Source organism: Mugil cephalus, chromosome 16 (assembly GCF_022458985.1).
Source record: "Mugil cephalus isolate CIBA_MC_2020 chromosome 16, CIBA_Mcephalus_1.1, whole genome shotgun sequence".
Classification (NCBI taxonomy): domain Eukaryota; kingdom Metazoa; phylum Chordata; class Actinopteri; order Mugiliformes; family Mugilidae; genus Mugil; species Mugil cephalus.
In genome coordinates, this window is record NC_061785.1 from 13539676 (window position 1) to 13557868 (window position 18193).

Below are 18193 nucleotides of genomic sequence, written 5' to 3' on the forward strand. Positions count from 1 at the left end.
AGAAAATACCATCATCCTTCCAAGTCTGCATTGCAAACCACTTAAAAACATTGTATTTACTTCTGCATGACATAACGGGTAGCTCTATGACATAACATCCTTCAAGTCCTTCATCATCCTACAAATAGAATATACCAGGAATAAATGCAATACTACTTAAAAGTTTTTGCACTCTTCAGAATTTTCGACATTTCTGCATGAATTCATTAATTTCTTAGATCCTCAGAAAGATCTGTTGTCTGTGGAATCATAAACATGTGTGGTGAAGATACATATTGAGACAAATGCCAGAACAAAAAAATCAAAACAGGGCACTGAGCAACACCTGAGTCCCACTACGTTGATTGGAAACACTCCTGAAGACACGGACCCTAATTTCACATTAACTTGTGATTGTAGGTCATTATTATGCAGAAATGTAACTGATTGATTTAGTGATTGATTTAAGATAAGATAAGATAAGATAAGATAAGATAAGATAAGATAAGATAAGATAAGATAAGATAAGATAAGATAAGATAAGACTTTATTTATCCCTGTGGTGAAATTAAGTAAAATTTAGAACAAAACAAAACTGGGGTGCCATTGTCAGTCTCTTTATGCACAAATGGACACATTTGTCTACTGCCTGTGAAGGTTCTCAGTCATCCGGGTCATTATACAAAAAGCGTTTAAAAAAACAGACAAAAAAAAGTACTTTTAGAGTATAAAGAAGACGTTTAGATTTCGCCACTCTTCCGTGTAGCATCTTCAGGTCTCAGGGACTGGTGGGAAGTTTGAGGTTTAAATAGGAAACTGTGCGTATAACGCATGAGAAACTTGCTTGACCGGAAACTGGTGCAACTATTTCCACTAACGGCATTTTTATACTGTATTTATTGTAGAATGCTGTAGAAACTAATACTGTGCCATTTACATCACACGTTGTATAACACCACCGATTTTGTTTGCAATTTTGTTTCAAATGAGCTCACGAGTTTCAATATGACAACTAAAATTTCGTTTTTTCAGTAAACTCGCAGTTTCTTTCTTTCTTTTTTTTTACGCCGCGTGACGTCACTACGCACACACGGCGGAAGAGCAGGTGCGGCGCTGCCTTTCACAACATCCGTCGTCATCATCTGTGCAGGGCAAAAAGCAAAGGCCACCGAGGCTGAAGAAAGGCCCGCGGATACGTTTTCCTGATAGAGGGAATAATAAACTCTTTCATCTCCTCTTCGACACCCGAGAGACAGAGACAGAGCGAAAGAGAGTGGAGGGCCGTGGACATGACTCTGAACCAGAACCACTCGGAGTCCGGCGGAGTCATCATCAACAACAGTGAAAGGTGCCGTTAGGGGTCTTAATTCCTGGCTAGCTAGCGCTGGCTGTTGCTCTGGCAACTTATACCTTATACCCGGCCTCTGCTAACTCATTTAAAAATAATGCGCTTTACAAAATTCATGAAGATACTTAACACATTAGCAGTGCTGCGAGTTCAATACTACGTTTACACACAGACTCACGCAAGACAGTCACCGATGTAAACTAACTTCATTGAACTTAATTTTCATACGGTCGCATTCTGTCAACAATTGTTGTGGCGGCTGTAGAGGATAATCTTTTATTCTTTAAACAAGCATATTCATTTGTATCCATTGCTATATATTAGCCCAATGGTAGAGTGTCTGCTAATCGGTGCAATTTACGAATACACACCCAACACACTCAATAACCACAACTGCTGTCAGACCACAACATTGCATTCATTGTTGTTGTGTCGTTTTTTATTGTAGTAAACATGGCGTCGCGTCCTATAAAACAGGGTCTCGGACCGATAACCCAAATATGGCCTTCAACCTGTTATATCACCGCTGCAGCACCCCTCACACGTGCTTACATACATGTTTACTCGTTTCATGTGTGATGTTCAGCCAAACGTGTCGAGGGTAAACTGTATTTTGTGCTTTTTTTTTTTTTGCTGCAGTGGCACAGCGTCTCTCTGAGCAGCGTGCTGTTGTGTAGCTTACGTCCTTCACCATATGTGGCCCGATCTGCCGTGAAAGGCTCGTTTGGTTCCATTAAATTACAGATATGTGAACCAACACGGACAGATTCTTCTGGAGCAAACCGCAGTGTGATGATAAACCCATTAGGGAATAACCAGAACCTACTGTAAGCTCTGTCACTAGATGGCACGTCAGCTTAATCCTTTTACTGGAGTACTATGTACTGACACAGCGACTGACGGGCCACGTTTAGTAGCTGGACAGCTGCACAATAACCCAGTGATCTCATTTTTAAGCCTTTTTAGCCAAAGACTATGAAGGTGTCTGTGTCGGCTGTCTGGATTTTCTTTTAATGTGAGATCAAAATGTTCTAACGCTTCGTTGTCTTGTGTCTGTTCCTGTGACTAGCGTGTTGATGAACTATGACAACGTGGAGCTGGTGTTCTGCGATGCAGACAGTCTGCCCGAAGCCTTCAGAAAGAGCAAGAAGGGCAGCATCTACCTGACTCCGTACAGGGTGAGAGACTCTTTTTGTAGCCACAGCCTCACTAATGCTGACATAAAGTACACACCGTCCTGCTGAACGCCAAATCTGCTAATGAACGTCAGGATGATGGTGCGTTTTACAGTTCACCGGCATGTCGGGTGATCTTAGTCTGCCGCTGTTTGATCCCAGGTGATCTTCCTGGCCAAGGGGCGGGATGCGCTGCAGTCCATCATGATGCCCTTCTACCTGATGAAGGGATGTGAGGTCAAACAACCTGTTCTGGGGGCCAATTACATCAAGGGCACCGTCGGCGCGGAGCCCGGAGGTCGGTACGACAGCGCGTCGCTTTTCTCAGTCAGTTTTCTGCGTCCGTCAGTGACTAAACTTCCTCTTTGTCATATCTTTCACAGGCGGCTGGGAAGGCAGTGCTACGTTCAAGTTTGTCTTTGCTGCTGGAGGAGCCATAGAGTTCGGCCAGTACATGCTGCAGGTTGCAGCTCAGGGTATGAGTGGAGCAACGCTATTTAAATCATAGAACTGTTGTCACTATTTTACTAACATCTCAATTGGTTTTCTTCACATTTCAGCATCCAGAGGTCAGCCTGTGACTGCCGGCTTTGGCGGGTGTCCCTACATGGCTAATGGGGCCTACACCTACCCTCCTCCACCCGCCAACGGAATGTACCCTGCAGGACCTCCTCCTGGTTATTCCTACCCCAACCCTCCACCTCCAGGTAGGAGGGCTGTAATAAATAATACCGTATCATCGGTGCAGTTTCACACGGAAAAGCCTCTTTAATTGACTGTGCTCCTCCGCTCCAGGGGGATTCTACCCGAGTCCTCCGGCGTTTGACGCCTCCGCGGCCTACATACCTCCACCTCCTTATTCTGCTCCTCTGGGACAGCAGCCACCGCATGACCCTGACCTCCCCTCCTCAGCAGCAGGTGGGTCTCTGCGATGTAGAGACGCTGACTAGGTGCAGCCTCAATAAAACTCTTGAAAGAATAACTTATGGTTCTAAGTTGCTTACAATGGGACCAAAGGTTTTGGACGTCTTGTAGCTGGAAATGCTCAACTAGAATTGAAAACCTTAAGGGCTTAATCTATTAAGTGTCCAAGTGAGCCAGCGTGCACAATAGTTGCTTCATTGCAGTGCGTGATAATACGTTTGTTAGGGACGAACACAGGAATGAAGCAGTGTCAGTGTGTAAAGAAATCTTCACAGAATTTATTTAAATACAAAAAAGTAGCTGAAAAAAAAAAATCTTCTAAGCATAAACACTGGGGAAGGATGGGACCACTTGGTTGTGCCAAATAAATGAAAGTAATACAAAACAAAACTAGGCCCTGCTAGTAAACTTCTGTATGGACAACAACAAACAAAAGGCCTAATTATATTGTCTACTAAAACTACACAGTAGTAATAACGCTAGTGTCCACAAACAAAAGGTCACATGTGGTGTGTGTGTGTGTGTGTGTGTGTGTGTGTGTGTGTGTGTGTGTGTGTGTGTGTGTGTGTGTGTGTGTGTGTACGTGTACGTGTACGTGTATATCTGTGGGGTACCCCAGTTTTACCTGTGGTCCACCACAACTAAAACAGACTCGACAGTGTGCACGTCTCAATAGTAAGGAAGTAACTATCAAAGGTCCAGAAATAACGCAGACTAACAAGCGAGCAGCAGAGAGACGAGAGCGAAGAGGTAGTCGAGACTAAGTAGCTGGGTCCCTTTCTAGTAACGAGTGACACTTGGAGAATCTAGGGCCGAACAACCAATCATCTTGCACCGTCAAACTTCTCACGTGGAATCACTTCAGAATCAACCGAGAGAGACAGAGACAGAGACAGACTTTAAACAAATGACACCAATCAAACTGGTTAAGAAAACTGAGAAAATTAGTTATCGGATGATTTATTTACTTATGAAATCACAATCAGGAGTTTCAGATTATGAGCCAGTGATCTGAGTAAAAAATTTACTGGGTCTTATTGCCAAGAACTTCTAAAAAAGCTTATTAAGGATCCGAGGTTGTCTACCAAGGGATTTCCAAAGTACTTGAAACCAATAATTCCACCAATACCAGTTTGTCTAGGACTGGTATGACTTTGAGAGATGTGAGTGAACCATAAAAACTCCAACCTGCACGTGTCAATCAAACAATCAGAGATTGCACAAATCTGACGTCCTATCAGAAAAAAGCTTTTCCTCTCCAGAAAGAACATTTCAACTAAACTAGAGTCTGCTGTAAAAAATGAAGACAAGATCACCTCCGAGGATCGGCTCAAACAGAAGAAGTGGGAGGTAACGGAATAGGCCAGATTTGAATTCCAATGAATTGTGGTGGATATTGAAACAGGAAGCGCACAAAGCAGACAGTTAGATAACAATGTTACTGCCCACAAGAAGTTAGTTTTGCTAAATGAGAAATCACCAGCTTCTGATAACAAAGGGGGAATTTATTTTCTCAAAGTCTCACAAGCATTTTTGGTCGTGCCTCTTGTGGAACAGCTCTCAGACAGCCGAGCGGTATTTGCCCCGCTGACAAATTTGACAGAAGAAAGATTCCTTCACGCCTCACTGTACTCTTTGTTTGATTCACTCAGACCACAGAACGATGCCTTTGTTTCTCCGTGCTTTTCCGCCTCCTCCGCTGGCTGCTTTTTTTCCCTCCTCTCACACCTCGTATTCCCTCCTCTCTGCACCAACCGCCCGACCTCCGTCTTGATTAGCTCCACTCGTCTCGTGTATCCGAGGGATTAACGTTGACACCCGTGTTTAATTAATGCCCCCCTCCCTTCTCTCTCTCTGTGTTTCCCAGCGGAGGCCAAAGCGGCCGAGGCGGCGGCGAGCGCCAGCTGTGCCACGCTGCCGCCTACACATGTGTACCTGCCCCAGGTGAGCTCCCCTCCGCGTCTCAACTACACACCTGCAGTTTTCTCCACAAAGACCTCTTTACTGTTTTCTCGCATTTTAATCAGTTACTAGTGTAATAGTACGTCCTCACAGTGCAGCTCTCGCGCTAATACCCTTACTTTACAGCAGTGTTGTCTCACAGCCTCACTACCCTCTCCCTTCCAGGACAAGCCTCCCCCCTACTCCCCTCCAGAGGACAAGAAGAACCAGTAGACCCGCTTGATCTCACTCTCGTTCCTCCTTATTCTCATTCCATTAACCGGACATCTTGAGGGCCAAAGTATTCTTTTCTGACGTCACCTCCTCTTCTCTCGTCTTCCTGGTCCCCTTCAAACTCGATCCCTTTTTCTCGGTCCGTCGCTTTCCTGCGTCAACCTATTAACCTTTTGCTTTTTTCATATATCGTAATCGGCTCCATTCTCTTCGAAGCACCTTTACGCGATGGAAAGCAGGAAAGTGCAAGTATTGGTAGCAATCTCTGAAGGAGACTAGGCTGCTCAGGCCAAAGTCGTCGGGCTGTCGGGGGACTTTTGTGATAAAATCTTTGTAACCTGATTAGCTATTTTAGTGTCTATCGCCTTGCGAGTGTCCCAAGAATCAAACTTTAAACCTAGATTCAGCAGTGGTGTAAAGCTTATAATTTTCTATGACCATCTATTAAACTAGACACTAATGAAGTTAATTACTTTGCTAAACTGTCCAGAGTCCAGCTGAATGCAATCTTTTATTTTTCTATAATTTGTGTGTACAGGCTTTTAATATGTAGACTTTTAAAATTAGGTATTTTCTGAAGAACACTAACCTAGGGAATAAATAGCTTTTGTAAAGTGAGGCAGATTGTGGGGTGGCCTGTTCTGCTGTGACATGTTTTAGTGGACGAGGGGACCACAAAGATTAGGGTGGCGGCATCGAGCCCCAGACGCGAATCTCCTGATCCCGGATTAGAGCAGAGAGCGAGGGCGGCCGGGGCTTGGGGGGGGGGGGGGGGACCGACCGCCAGGAGGGATTATCTTTATAATGTACAAAAGCAAAGCTGTCAACCAGTGACGTCATTTCCTGTTTGTGTCCTGCCCCCGAACGTTCGAGAAGACAAACGATCAGACTCACCGCCAGCCTGCTTCACGTCTCATCCTTCCAACGTCATACACGCGAGCGGAACCGTCACGCCGTTTCTACTTTCAGTGGTTGTGATCTTAATTCTCTAGTTTGGGGTCCGTCTTTCAATCTGATCTGAGCACCTCAGTATCTGAGCCGCTACTCTTCCTTCCTCCGTGGTCACTAATCTGTATACTGTATCTGTGGCACATCCGTGGCTGATTCTTTGCACTTTTAGAATGCTATGCATCGGGCTCCAGTTCGCTCTGTCATGGCTGTGTGTAAAATAAAAGTAAAGCTCTGTATTTATTTCAAACTAATTTATTGAAGAGTTCATGAAAAAAAAATGGCTCAAGTAAGAAAACGAAGCATGGTCTCAACTAATGCATGTATGCATTGGATAGGATTTTATTAAACGGATCTTGATTCATGTGAAACAGATGTGTCTGTCTTTTATTTCCGCGCCGGGTGTTACGGTTGCAAATGATCACAACGCATCAGCATATTTCACATAAACATATTCCAGCGGTCAGCAGGAGGGGTGACGTTTTCTCGCGTCGTTGGGCCAAAAACAGCCTGGACATGTGCTTCTCCTTTCTCCAGTCGTCAGTCGTCCTCACCTCCACCTCCGCCTCCGGACGACTTGTGCAAATCCACAGCGGTTTCCCAAAAGCATGCATGATGTCCTGAGTCTTTAGTACCTCAACTAAACAACTATACAATGTAAATACATTGTAAGTGCTCACAATGTAAAAAAAAAAAAAAAAAGAATAACAAAGCAGCCCAAAATCTGCTAAAATCACATGGAGCTTACGGCGGATCCCAGCGCAACACCGTCAGCATCAGAGGTGAAAGACTGCAGTCGGGGTGATTTGTTTGTGCATTCGGGCTCAAGATCCCAACACGATAACACGGCGTTCCATCTTCAGTCGTGAGTTCTCAGTAGTAACGTACAGCTGGTTTATCTACACTGGTTAGGGTGTGGCGGATAGAAAGGTCGTGTCTGAACGGGGCAAAGTCAATTAAATTGAGCAATGGATTACTACATCATTGTCATGATACACATTTTATGAGCTACACACCTTAACTTAAAAATGTCAAGCATGGCCAGGAGAATTACCACGTGTGGGTTTTCATGGCGTTTTCTCGTTTCCCTGCTTTGACTGTATACACGTGGAGTTTCATCAGTTTCTGTCTGGCTAGAAGGGGAACCACTCTAGAACAGGAGTCAGTGATCACGAGCAAAATAAAAAAAAAAAAAAAGCGATTTGATTGATACCACTTCTTCCTTGCAGTAAAAACAAAACTACAAGCAGAAGCTCATTAGCAGAAACATTAAAGGCCCAGTGCATCGAATGTGAGAGATCTATTATCGGAAATTAAAAGAAGTATTTATGTACATCAGTGTGTAAGTAAGAGATCCTAATTTAGAATGAGCCGTTCATATGAATGTCTCCTTCCACAGAGACATCATGTGTCTACAGCAGCCCAGAAGGAAGAATTAAAATGCTTTTTTTTATTACCAATACCACCTCTGAAGTACTGGACGATGGCGATGCACTAGTCATTCTGTATTTGCAACAGCTGGAGAAATGCATTCTGGGATGCCTGGCTGTCCTAAGACTAAAAAAGTGACCTCCCAATGCGTTAGAATATTTAGAAACTGGATCAAGAGAGGGTCCTTAGAAAGAACCTCTCATATTTATATGTTTAAATCGACCAGTACAGCTTCACCACTAGATGTCACTAAATGCAACACACTGGTCCTTTAATCCATCCAAAAACTGAAGTGTAGTTATTCATTATTGCTTTACCATTATAGTGTGAGAGTGATCTCAGGTCTCATTTAAACTCTTGAACGCTTTTCTGTCTTTCAAGCAGACTACGCTCAAGAAGAAATGTGACCAATGTGCAACTGGCAGTGAACACTGTCGCGATTTAAAGGTTGTGTTTTTGTTCAACCAAAATGCACACACTCCATAAATCTGTGTCTAAAATGTTCTGCTTAGTTCTAGTCCCGCGATTCAACAGAAACGCAACACGTTGGATTCACTTTGCTCTCACCTGCAGGTGAGCTCAACCACCTGCGAGTACGTATTGTGTTCCTGTAAAAAATATTTTATGTAGTGAAAGTACATGCTGAGTTGTAGCTGGTCTTTATCGACCTGAAAGTAGATATCTCTAATAGTAATTCATACGTACATGGAAGATAAAACCAACCAGAATGAAGTAGTGTGAACTAAAACTGTAAGGCCTTTTAGGAGCAGTTTGTCTTTCCTTGGCTACTGTTTGTCGTTATGCAGTAATGTGATGCCAAGTGAAAGGTTTTCAGGAAAGGAAATCTCATCACAGTTAGTCCTTCTGATCAAAACAATGATGGAAGGCAGGTGTTTTTAAAGGAGAAACGATTTTGAAAAAGCTCCTAAATGGTTTAGAGTTTGTACTCATGGTGCTTCCAGTAATCCAGCTCCCTTCTACGCCTCTTTTATGAACGGTCTTTTATGTGGAGCAGAGGGTGATGCTGACCCCCTCTCCTATCCAGCAGGCTGGAAACAGCTCCTGGGTGAAGGCACAGTGGAAAGCGTGCAGCCTGGTCTGCCCGTCTCCATAGTAGGTGAGCGTGCCCGCCTCGTAATCCAGCAGCATGCCGATGCGGCTGTGCTGGGAGTGGCCGGTCAGGATCTCCCGTCGGCCGTTGTGCCAGGCGCTGAGCTGATGTTCGTCCAGTTGGAGGCTCCAGGAGAGTTCGTTCATACCCACCATGCACCTCTTGCCTTTCTCCTTCCTGGGGATGGTGTCGTACGTAACCTGACGAGAAGCAGAGCAGGCGGCGTGTGTGTGTGAACTAGGGTTTGCACGACTTCAAAATCTCAGTAGAAAGTAATATTTTGCAACAATATGATCGGAACACATTGTGCTGCAGATATGTATAGCCTGTACAAAAACAGGTACTCCACGGTGTGTTGTAAGATGGCTGATAGTGTAGTCAGGTTAGAAAAAAATGCATGTGCGTCTCCATGTAGAGCAGCCAAAGACTAATAACCTTGACAATGAAATTCACCAGTAACTGTTTAACTGTTGTCGAGAGGATTTGGACCGTTCCTCTGCTAGCGTTAGTGGATGGCTCCTTGCCCGTCTTCTCGGAGGCGTCTATGTTGTTATTGTCACGTGATCAGAGACTAGTCAACGTGACGTCTAAAGCGACACGGCACAGTAGTGAAGCCAACTACTCAACTACTCCCTACAACCCAAAGTGTGAAATGAACGCGATAAAACAGAAACAATACATTACAATACAATACAATCCATTTTTGAAAAAGGGATAACATGATGGGTTGTAGCTTAGTATACAATTCTACTTAGATGATAGCATCACGTAAACAGAGAATTATACTGTGGTATAGCTTTTCTAAGGATTTTGATATAAATTTGTTGTGCTGTGTTTATGGAAGACTTCCCTGATAAAGAAAATAAGTCAAATGTGCCATATATTACCTATACCAGGTTCACAGTGTAGGGAGCTGAAGCTTGTCCTAGCTGGCAGTGGACCAGAGACATACACCTTGGTTCATAGTCCAGCACAGAGATAACACAGAGGTAGTAACCAGTCCGCTTTACATTTACACCTATGGCCAGTTTACAACGATCAATTAACTTAACATGATGCCTGGTTTGGGTGGTCCTCTAACATTATCCTCTTGCATCACCACAAAACTGACACGAATCAAAACCGTGGACTGGATTTCCACATTCACAACTCCACCAGGATGAATTGTAATTACTTCAACAATTACTTGACTTTCCTTCGTGTGCCATCATCAGCTCTTTCTCTATCCACTCTGGTTTGTGACTAAATACTTGCAAAGTTATCTTGGTACACTTCCATCAAACCACAGGCCTACTGTGTGCCAATATGCTACACTAAACAGGAGAACACGTAATAACACCAACGTGTTCGTATTGGCACTGGAAGAATTAAAGGACCAGTTTAATATTTACTGCCATCCAGAGGTGTAGATGCATATTGCTACTAAATGAATATTGTTTCTTCTCCCTCTTCCAGTGTCCGACACTTGAGCAAAACAAAAAGGGTACAGTTCCTTTTGGAGTTAGCACTGAGTTTGATTATCCTGGCCTCGTGGAGGACTTTATCTCTACGTCTTAATACTGAAGCTTTTGCAACCAGCTCTCGCAGTGCACAACCATAACACGCAGTCCTTACCCCGAGATAGGCCCACGGCTTGGACACCTCCAGCTCCCAGTAGTGCTGTCCGTGGGTGAAGCCCTGAAAGCAGAGCACCTGCCAGGTGTGGTCGAAGCGGGCTTCGTGGGTGGGGACGAGGCGGGGCCCGGAGGTCAGGTGCTCCGCCCTCCGGTTCTCCTGGGACAGGAACAGGTGGCCGTTGGCCGTGCGTGGGTCAAAGGTCAGGGAGCAGCGATCTGTGAGGAGGAAGAGTGGAATTAGACGGACTGAAGCGGATTCTGAGATCTCCAAAAACATACTAGAGGAGGCCTCACATGCACTGAGGCCTTCCTTCCCTCCAGGAAGGCACGGAACAGCGGGACTGGGAACCACGGCTAGTACTGGCCTCTTATCTTGAGGAGAACCTGCAGACCAATGAGATGCATGAGAACACGAAGCACACGCCGACCCAGTGCCTTTCTACAGAGGGAACATCATTCCAGGCAGGTTACCGTCTTTGTCCTGACCCACAGCGGTGCTCACAGCCTTCTCCAGGTCCTCGGACACCAACTTGGAGACTCGGGACAGGACGTCCGTGACGCCGCTTAGCCGCTCCTGCAGGTTCGGCGTTAGGTGCGTGGGAATGTTCTCGAAGCGCGGGACTTCTATGTCCATTGATTCCTGTGGAGACAAATCCATTTTAAGGCGAGGCCCCGGTGAAGCCGCAAAAGTTCGATGGATCACGTAAAAGCAGATGAGGGCTGACATTTTATCGCACAGGACGCCTGGATACTGTGTGGGATTTTTTTTTCTTGTCTTCCATGTTGCTTTACAGCCAAGTGATAAAAGTCTATTAATATATATATATATATATTAATATATTCTCCGGCGGGGTGGAATAATACGTGCACATGTTTTGACATTATCCCCATGATTGTTTTGTCTGAAGGTGTGACTGGTTGTCTTAAACTGTCACAGCATTGACAACACACTCGCACAAGAAAAGGCACAGTGACACAAGTGCCACCCACCTCTACATACAATGAACAAGGAGATAAAAATGATGCTGCTGCCATCTAGTAGTTGAAACGTTGGTGAAGGCTCGCCTCTGCTTTACTCTACTCCCTTTTGACTGATCTCCACGGAAGCTGAACTAAGCTGAGGAGTGCAGCTGGAGTGCAGCTGGAGTGAAGTGCAGAAGTACGAACCCTGATGAGCTCCGTGTCGGAGAGGCTACGCAGGGCCGCCATTTGGCCTTGTCTCTCTATGAGCATCTTGGCGCGCTCCTCAAGCTCGACGAGGCGCACCTCCGCCTCCGTGATGGCCGCCTCCTTCTGCTGCTGGATGAAGAGCTCCGTCACCTCCTGCTTCTCGGCCAGGATTTTCATCAGGGTGGAGAATTTGACATTCACCCAGGTTGACGTCTGGTCAAGAGTGACCTGTTGGTTTAAAGTTCTCAGTCAGATGCGCTGTGGGATTAAGAAACGTAGTGCTTGAAGCATCCCCCCCTCAGTCAGCCTGCTTTTCACTGCGACTCTTTTCAGATTTGAATCTAATCCTCTACGATTTGTCCACATACAGTGCGCTGTGTCAGTGTGAGAGATTACCTTAGCTTGACTGATATTCTCGGCCAAGTCGTTTATACTTCTCTGTGTCTCTTCAATGAGCTTCCCCACCTCGTTGTTCTTCCTTTCCAGTAGCAGCTGCAAAGAAAACACATCAAACTGAGTCGGCAGTCCCAATGACTCGATGCTGGAGTGCAGCTCACAGCATAAGAACAGAATGACAGCGGCTTAAGTTACCTCTTGATTTTCCCTTTCCGCCTCCAACAAGACCTTCTCGTGGCTCCCGCATTCAGAGATACCACATTCGCAGCACACGGACATTTTGTCCTGCCTGCAGTAATACACCAGAGGCTTTTTATGTCTATCGCACAGCAACATGGCTCTCGACCCTTCACCCCCCCTCACGAGCGACTCTCTGCAGGAGGGGCCGGTGCTGTTGGGAGCCTCAGTCAGGACGGACAAGGACACGTTGCGTTTGAGAACGGGCCGGGTGGTAAACTTCTCATTGCAGATGGGGCACTGGGGGCCGATGTCAGACTTGCTCTTGGTGTCCCAGTGAGTGGTGATACAGTTTTTGCAGAAGGTGTGACCGCAGGGGATGGTCACTGGGTATCGGAAACGTTCCAGGCATATGGCGCAGGTGAGGTTCTGGGACTCCATCCCTGAAGAAAGAGCAGACGCCTCTGTAGGGAGGGGGAAAAAAAGAGGCAAAATAAGAGGTTGGTCTTGATGTGACAGACGTTAAGGTGCTAGTTTTGCATCTTGTAATTTTGGGATTACTGATAATTACACTATAATTTACTATAATTTACACTGGAAATTAAAAGCACTCAATTAAATAACTAAATATCCTATTGCATCGTGTTATAACGTTAGTTACCAGTGAAACAACAAAAGTCACAAACAAAGCCACACGGAAGCAGAAACACAACGCTCATTGCAAATGGTAAAACACAATAACTTAGCTCAGTGGAAGGGAAAGCTAACGTAGGCTAGTGTTAGCCTACATTCAAGTCATTTAACGTTAGCCAATGTTAATATACATACATATATACATTTAAAATGTAACGCGTTTTACCTTTAAATTATAGCACGATTACACACATACGCGCCACCCAAATGTTACAGAAAACGGCACAATATCCATCCTTACCACTTCAATAGACACATTCGTGCAGTGTCTGTGCGAATACAGAACAACGTCAGATGGAGCTTCCTTGATGACGACACACGCAAAAATGAGGCGTTCACAGGCTGTGGTAGACTCGAACGACCGAACCAGACAAGCTAAAGTAGATATATTTAAGAATCAAGAGTATTTACTTCCAATTGAAAGTGCTGACAGGGCCCCATTGTTACGTTACAATTGACAACGATGACACAACTCGGTTTTGTCAATTTCTCGTCACTCGTTGATTCAGAAAATCTTATTTGTTCCCAGTGGACATTAAGGGCACACAGAGCAGTGTATGGAGAACATACACATTTGAGTGCCATATACACATGTATACATTTGTGATATTATAAAACTTTATTCACTTTATTTAAAAGTGAATAAAGATGTTATTGTGATTGTTACTTAACAAAAAAGTAAAAGGCGAATCAGTCTGTTCCTTTCGGCCACCGTAGAAAAAGGAAGTTATACCCATTCCAAGATGGCGCTGCGCTCAGGCTGTGCTGCTGCCTGGCGAATTGGGACAGATTTAGGGGTCAATAATACGAGGACATTTGTCACAACAGGTACCGTAATGTTACTGCTTAATTGTGTAATGTTTACATTTAGAAAATTTGCGCTGGGCTTCTTGAAGGTGTGTTATGAAGGTTATGTTGGTCTGATACAGAGCCTCGATGCATGCTGCCCTATGCACGATTTGTCAAACACATCGCCATACTGGATTAAAAAAAAACAGGCAACAGTCTGCCAAGCTTAATATTTTTCAATATCAATTATGGCTCAAGAATTGTTTTAGCGATACAGTTTATCCACCTCAGAGCATTTACACATTTTAGAATACAAATATGAAGAGCGAACCGACCTTTATGAAAAATCCTGAGGAGACATTTCTCACATGGCTCATTCGTTTACTGCGCAACCTCTTAGAAGTTTGCACATGTTTACAGATGTAAAATTATCAAAATGTTGAATGGAATTTGGTGTGAATAGAGGATCTAATCCGTTGACATAGGGGTGGTTGATAGCAAAATAATAGAGTGGAAAAAATGTAAACCAACTTATTTAGACGAAATAAGAAGGTTCAGTTATACAACAAATATCATGGCTTCAATTGAGATGTTTCCAACTGGTAGCATGGTTAAATTGCAGAATTAAACAGGCAACATGCCAACCGTGTATTTTTTTTCCCTCTACATAACTAACTGTTGTGATTGTTTCCACATTAACAGCATGTCTCTACAAACGAGTACCTCCATTGGGTCCAATGCCAAATGAAGAGTTTAGCGGCAAAAAACTCGCATCATTGGAGAAGTACCGCACCTACAATCGCTACCTCAAAGTAGCCTTGGAGGCAAACAACAAACCTGTGTGGTGGAAGACGTACAAGGGCCACGTGGAAAAAGCTGATCCCGAGCATGGTGAGGAATAAATAACAAAGATGCTGTTCACAGGTTACTGTTGCGTGAATGACGAAAAAGATTTCATTTTCTGAGCCCTATGCAAGTTCACAGCATCAGAGTTTTGTTGTTTTTACGAAGGGGTCGAGCGTGTGGACATTGGACTGCCATACTGTCGACCCGACAGGTTGAAAGAACTGAGGGAGAGGAAGCAGGTGATGAAGGACAACAAGAAGAACGTTGAGCTGGAGAGAATCACTCGCCTGCGTACTTGTAAGTCAAATTAAAAACCCCAGCTTCTAACGGATAATAGAGTTACTCTGTTGGTGACGTGACTAATTTTTCTCCAACAGTTAGAATCTCACTGGATCGAGTGCAGGAAACCTGGGAGAAGAACAGTCAGTCACATGTAAAGAGACTGGCAGACCACTATGGGGTCTTCAGAGATCTCTTTCCCATGGCTTACTTTCTGCCTCAGGTCACACTACGCATCAACTATAGCCAGGACAATGGTTGTGCTGTGCATTATGGGAATCATCTGACACCAACTGAAGTATGTTAAAGGCACAGAGTAGGAATTATGGACTGCATTTTATGAACATTTTCTCTTACTGAGTTCTTTCTCTATATCCTTTGTCTAGGCAGCGTCGGCCCCCCAGATCAGCTTTGAAGCAAAGGAAGGTTCTCTGTGGACCCTCCTGCTCACCTGTCCAGGTGAGCATCGCCTTTTACAAGAGGTCCTGGGTCATTAGGTTTTTACTTCCAGGGATGAATTGACACAGGTTACAAATGGTGTCATGTGTCATCTTTTTCAGATGAGCACCTTCTGGATAATGAGGCAGAATACATCCACTGGCTAGTGTGAGTACTTTCAGTCAAATCATCAAAAAAATGGCTTCACGATTGCCATTATTTCTTTTTAAATGGTTAAATCTCTCTATTGTTCCTTAACCTGGCCGTAACTTCATGGCAGCAGTTGTGGTGTGTAATGCAATTTATTATAGTCACCAGTAAACATGAGCCTAGTTTTCAGTGAAGTAGAAGATGTGTGCTCAGCAGTTTAATTGTTGCAGTACAAAAAAAAAAAAAAAAGGAACTTGTTTTGAACTCTCAAACGCTTCAATATTCATTACAGAAAGAATTTCTGTATTGATTAAATTAAGAATTTTAATTAGTTTCACTTGCATTTGTCTTGTAATAATAAACAGAAATTTTACCCTTATCATAGCACATTGATGTTAATTTTGTTGTACTAAATTGCCAGAGTTTGTCACTACTGTGTTGAATGGCCTGTACTTCTTTAGGGGGAACATACCAGGTGGAGCGGTGCAGGACGGAGAGGAGCTGTGTCAATACATGCCCCCCTTCCCTGCCAGAGGAACAGGCTTCCACCGTTACATTTACGTCCTCTTCCAGCAGGAGGGACGCGTTAACTTCGAGGAGGACGTCAGACCGTCGCCATGGTGAGCAACACACTTACAGATACATACCGGCAGGAAGAGATCAACCTAAATAAGTATTTGTATTTCTGTCAGACCTTTCTACCTATTGGTGCTCAAAGCGCATCTGCTCATTCGGTCACACATTCAGACATTCAGTGTCAAGATCTGGGAGCAACAGGGGTCTTAATGTCTTGAACATTTTGGCGTGTGTTTCATGTGGGTTAACCAGAGGGTTAGCTCTGGACACCCCACCAACCAACTGAGCCAACAGAAGTGGAAGAAGATGGTGGACACAATATATATCTTTAGATATGTAGGAATTCAATTTAATAATGACTGCCCACATGAAGTAGTATGGTGAAATATAGTTTATGTTTCAAAATGGTACTCATGTAGTTTAGGATGTGTGGGAAATAGCCATGTATGCTAAACTGACAGTTGTTATTAGCATAGTGTTTAATAATGAGGGATTGTAATTTAAAGATGAGATTTACAATAGAAAAGGTTTTAGATCTAAAATGTGGACTGTGTTAAACACTATATTAGCAAACTAATATTAGCTCTGTCGGTCAGTTAAGCTAACATAACATAAGCACTAGCTTTAGCAAGTGGCCGCTAAACTGTTACCATGTATTATTATTATTGTTAATAAAACAACAACCTAAGACTGTAACTTAATACTTTGTGAATAACAAACTGCTAAATAAATAAAAAATTAAGCTAAATTAGCTTCTAGTATTATTTGTGCTTACATATATTAGTTAGCTTAGCATTAAGACAGGATAGTTGTTAGCCTGGCTGTAACCAAATGTACATAACAAAATTTTGGGTAGTAGCTCCTGACTAAAGTAGTGCAAATATGAAAAAAAAAAAAAAAAACAGTAGAATAAGCACTTTAAAATAAAATTAAATTAATAAAAACAGAGCTGTACAGATATATACATATAAGTAAGTCAGCATGGCTCCAGTCTTGAAATGTGTATCTGCTGGACACATATGAGAGTGAAGCATAGCATCAATTTGTGTGTTAGTTCATGTTGGATATAGTGTCAAATACAGTGTGCTGCCTCTCCTGCGCAGCCACTCCCTGGTGGATCGCACGTTCAAGACGGTGGATTTCTACAGAAAGCACCAGGACCACCTCACACCCGCGGGTCTGGCCTTCTTCCAGAGCCAGTGGGACGAATCCGTCAGCAACACCTTTCACCACACATTCAGTGAGTTCTTACACCGACACTAACACCCACGCAAACCCTGTAGGTTTGGGCTTGTGGCGTGGCAACATTTACTAAAGTTAGCGTAACACTTTTAGTCTGTCCAGTGCGATTAATAACGAGCTTCTTCTCACCGCAGACATGAGGGAGCCGGTGTTTGAATTCATCAGACCTCCGGCGTATCACCCTCCACAGGTCAAATTCCCCCATCGTAAGCCTCTACGCTACCTGGACAGATACAGGGATGGGAAGGAGCACACCTATGGAATATACTGATGAAAAGACAAGCGTACCTGACAAAATCCCAACACATGTTCTTGCTTATGTGAAATTATATTCAGCGTATTTATGTCATAATGATGAGAATAAAGCATTTTTCAACAGTGGTGTGACTGCATTATGAATACCTCCTTACATTTGACTTTTTTTTAACCTTCTGTAACTATCGGTTTGTTTTTGTATTAAAAAATAAGAACCAGCTCAGTTCTTTCCCATGTAGGGCTTTTGTGTTCATGCTGTCATCTCCTCTACCTCTACCTGACATGAGAGGGAAATCCTTGGCTTTCATCCAATGATGTGCTGACAGTTGGTGTTGCACAATCCCCCATCACGTTCGGAAACTGCTTCAGGCCCAGAAACTATTGACTTCGGAAAATCTGTTGTGTACTTTCTTACATCTTTACAGAGCTGGCTGATCATACACACTGACAGCACAATAAAGTTTAATTACAGCCA

At 43.8% G+C, this 18193-nt stretch overlaps 3 protein-coding genes across 4 annotated transcripts; 2 read left to right on the top strand and 1 right to left on the bottom strand.

Annotated features, from left to right (window-relative positions):
• Positions 1 to 1065: 1065 nt before the first annotated feature.
• On the top strand, positions 1066 to 7261 carry wbp2 (WW domain binding protein 2). Its single transcript, XM_047608634.1, has 8 exons — positions 1066 to 1327; positions 2397 to 2505; positions 2665 to 2800; positions 2886 to 2978; positions 3063 to 3209; positions 3298 to 3420; positions 5294 to 5370; positions 5554 to 7261. The coding sequence occupies exons 1-8, from the start codon at positions 1269 to 1271 to the stop codon at positions 5599 to 5601; spliced, it is 792 nt and encodes a 263-aa protein (XP_047464590.1). The 5' UTR covers positions 1066 to 1268; the 3' UTR covers positions 5602 to 7261.
• On the bottom strand, positions 6855 to 13685 carry trim65 (tripartite motif containing 65). 2 transcript variants are annotated; one of them, XM_047608630.1, is made up of 8 exons: positions 13385 to 13685; positions 12469 to 12914; positions 12274 to 12369; positions 11875 to 12105; positions 11179 to 11347; positions 11002 to 11091; positions 10706 to 10923; positions 6855 to 9291 (listed from the first exon to the last, which is right to left on the bottom strand). In XM_047608630.1, exons 2-8 carry the CDS (start codon positions 12889 to 12891, stop codon positions 8983 to 8985), a joined length of 1536 nt encoding a protein of 511 aa, XP_047464586.1. In that variant the 5' UTR covers positions 12892 to 12914; positions 13385 to 13685; the 3' UTR covers positions 6855 to 8982. The 2 variants fall into 2 exon arrangements, with proteins under 2 accessions (XP_047464586.1, XP_047464587.1); XM_047608631.1 differs by having other exon boundaries at positions 13310 to 13419.
• A 128-nt stretch (positions 13686 to 13813) lies between these two features.
• mrpl38 (mitochondrial ribosomal protein L38) lies at positions 13814 to 17844 on the top strand. Its single transcript, XM_047608633.1, has 9 exons — positions 13814 to 13971; positions 14635 to 14823; positions 14944 to 15075; positions 15156 to 15355; positions 15444 to 15516; positions 15618 to 15663; positions 16107 to 16265; positions 17325 to 17461; positions 17598 to 17844. The coding sequence occupies exons 1-9, from the start codon at positions 13887 to 13889 to the stop codon at positions 17732 to 17734; spliced, it is 1158 nt and encodes a 385-aa protein (XP_047464589.1). The 5' UTR covers positions 13814 to 13886; the 3' UTR covers positions 17735 to 17844.
• Positions 17845 to 18193: the final 349 nt, after the last annotated feature.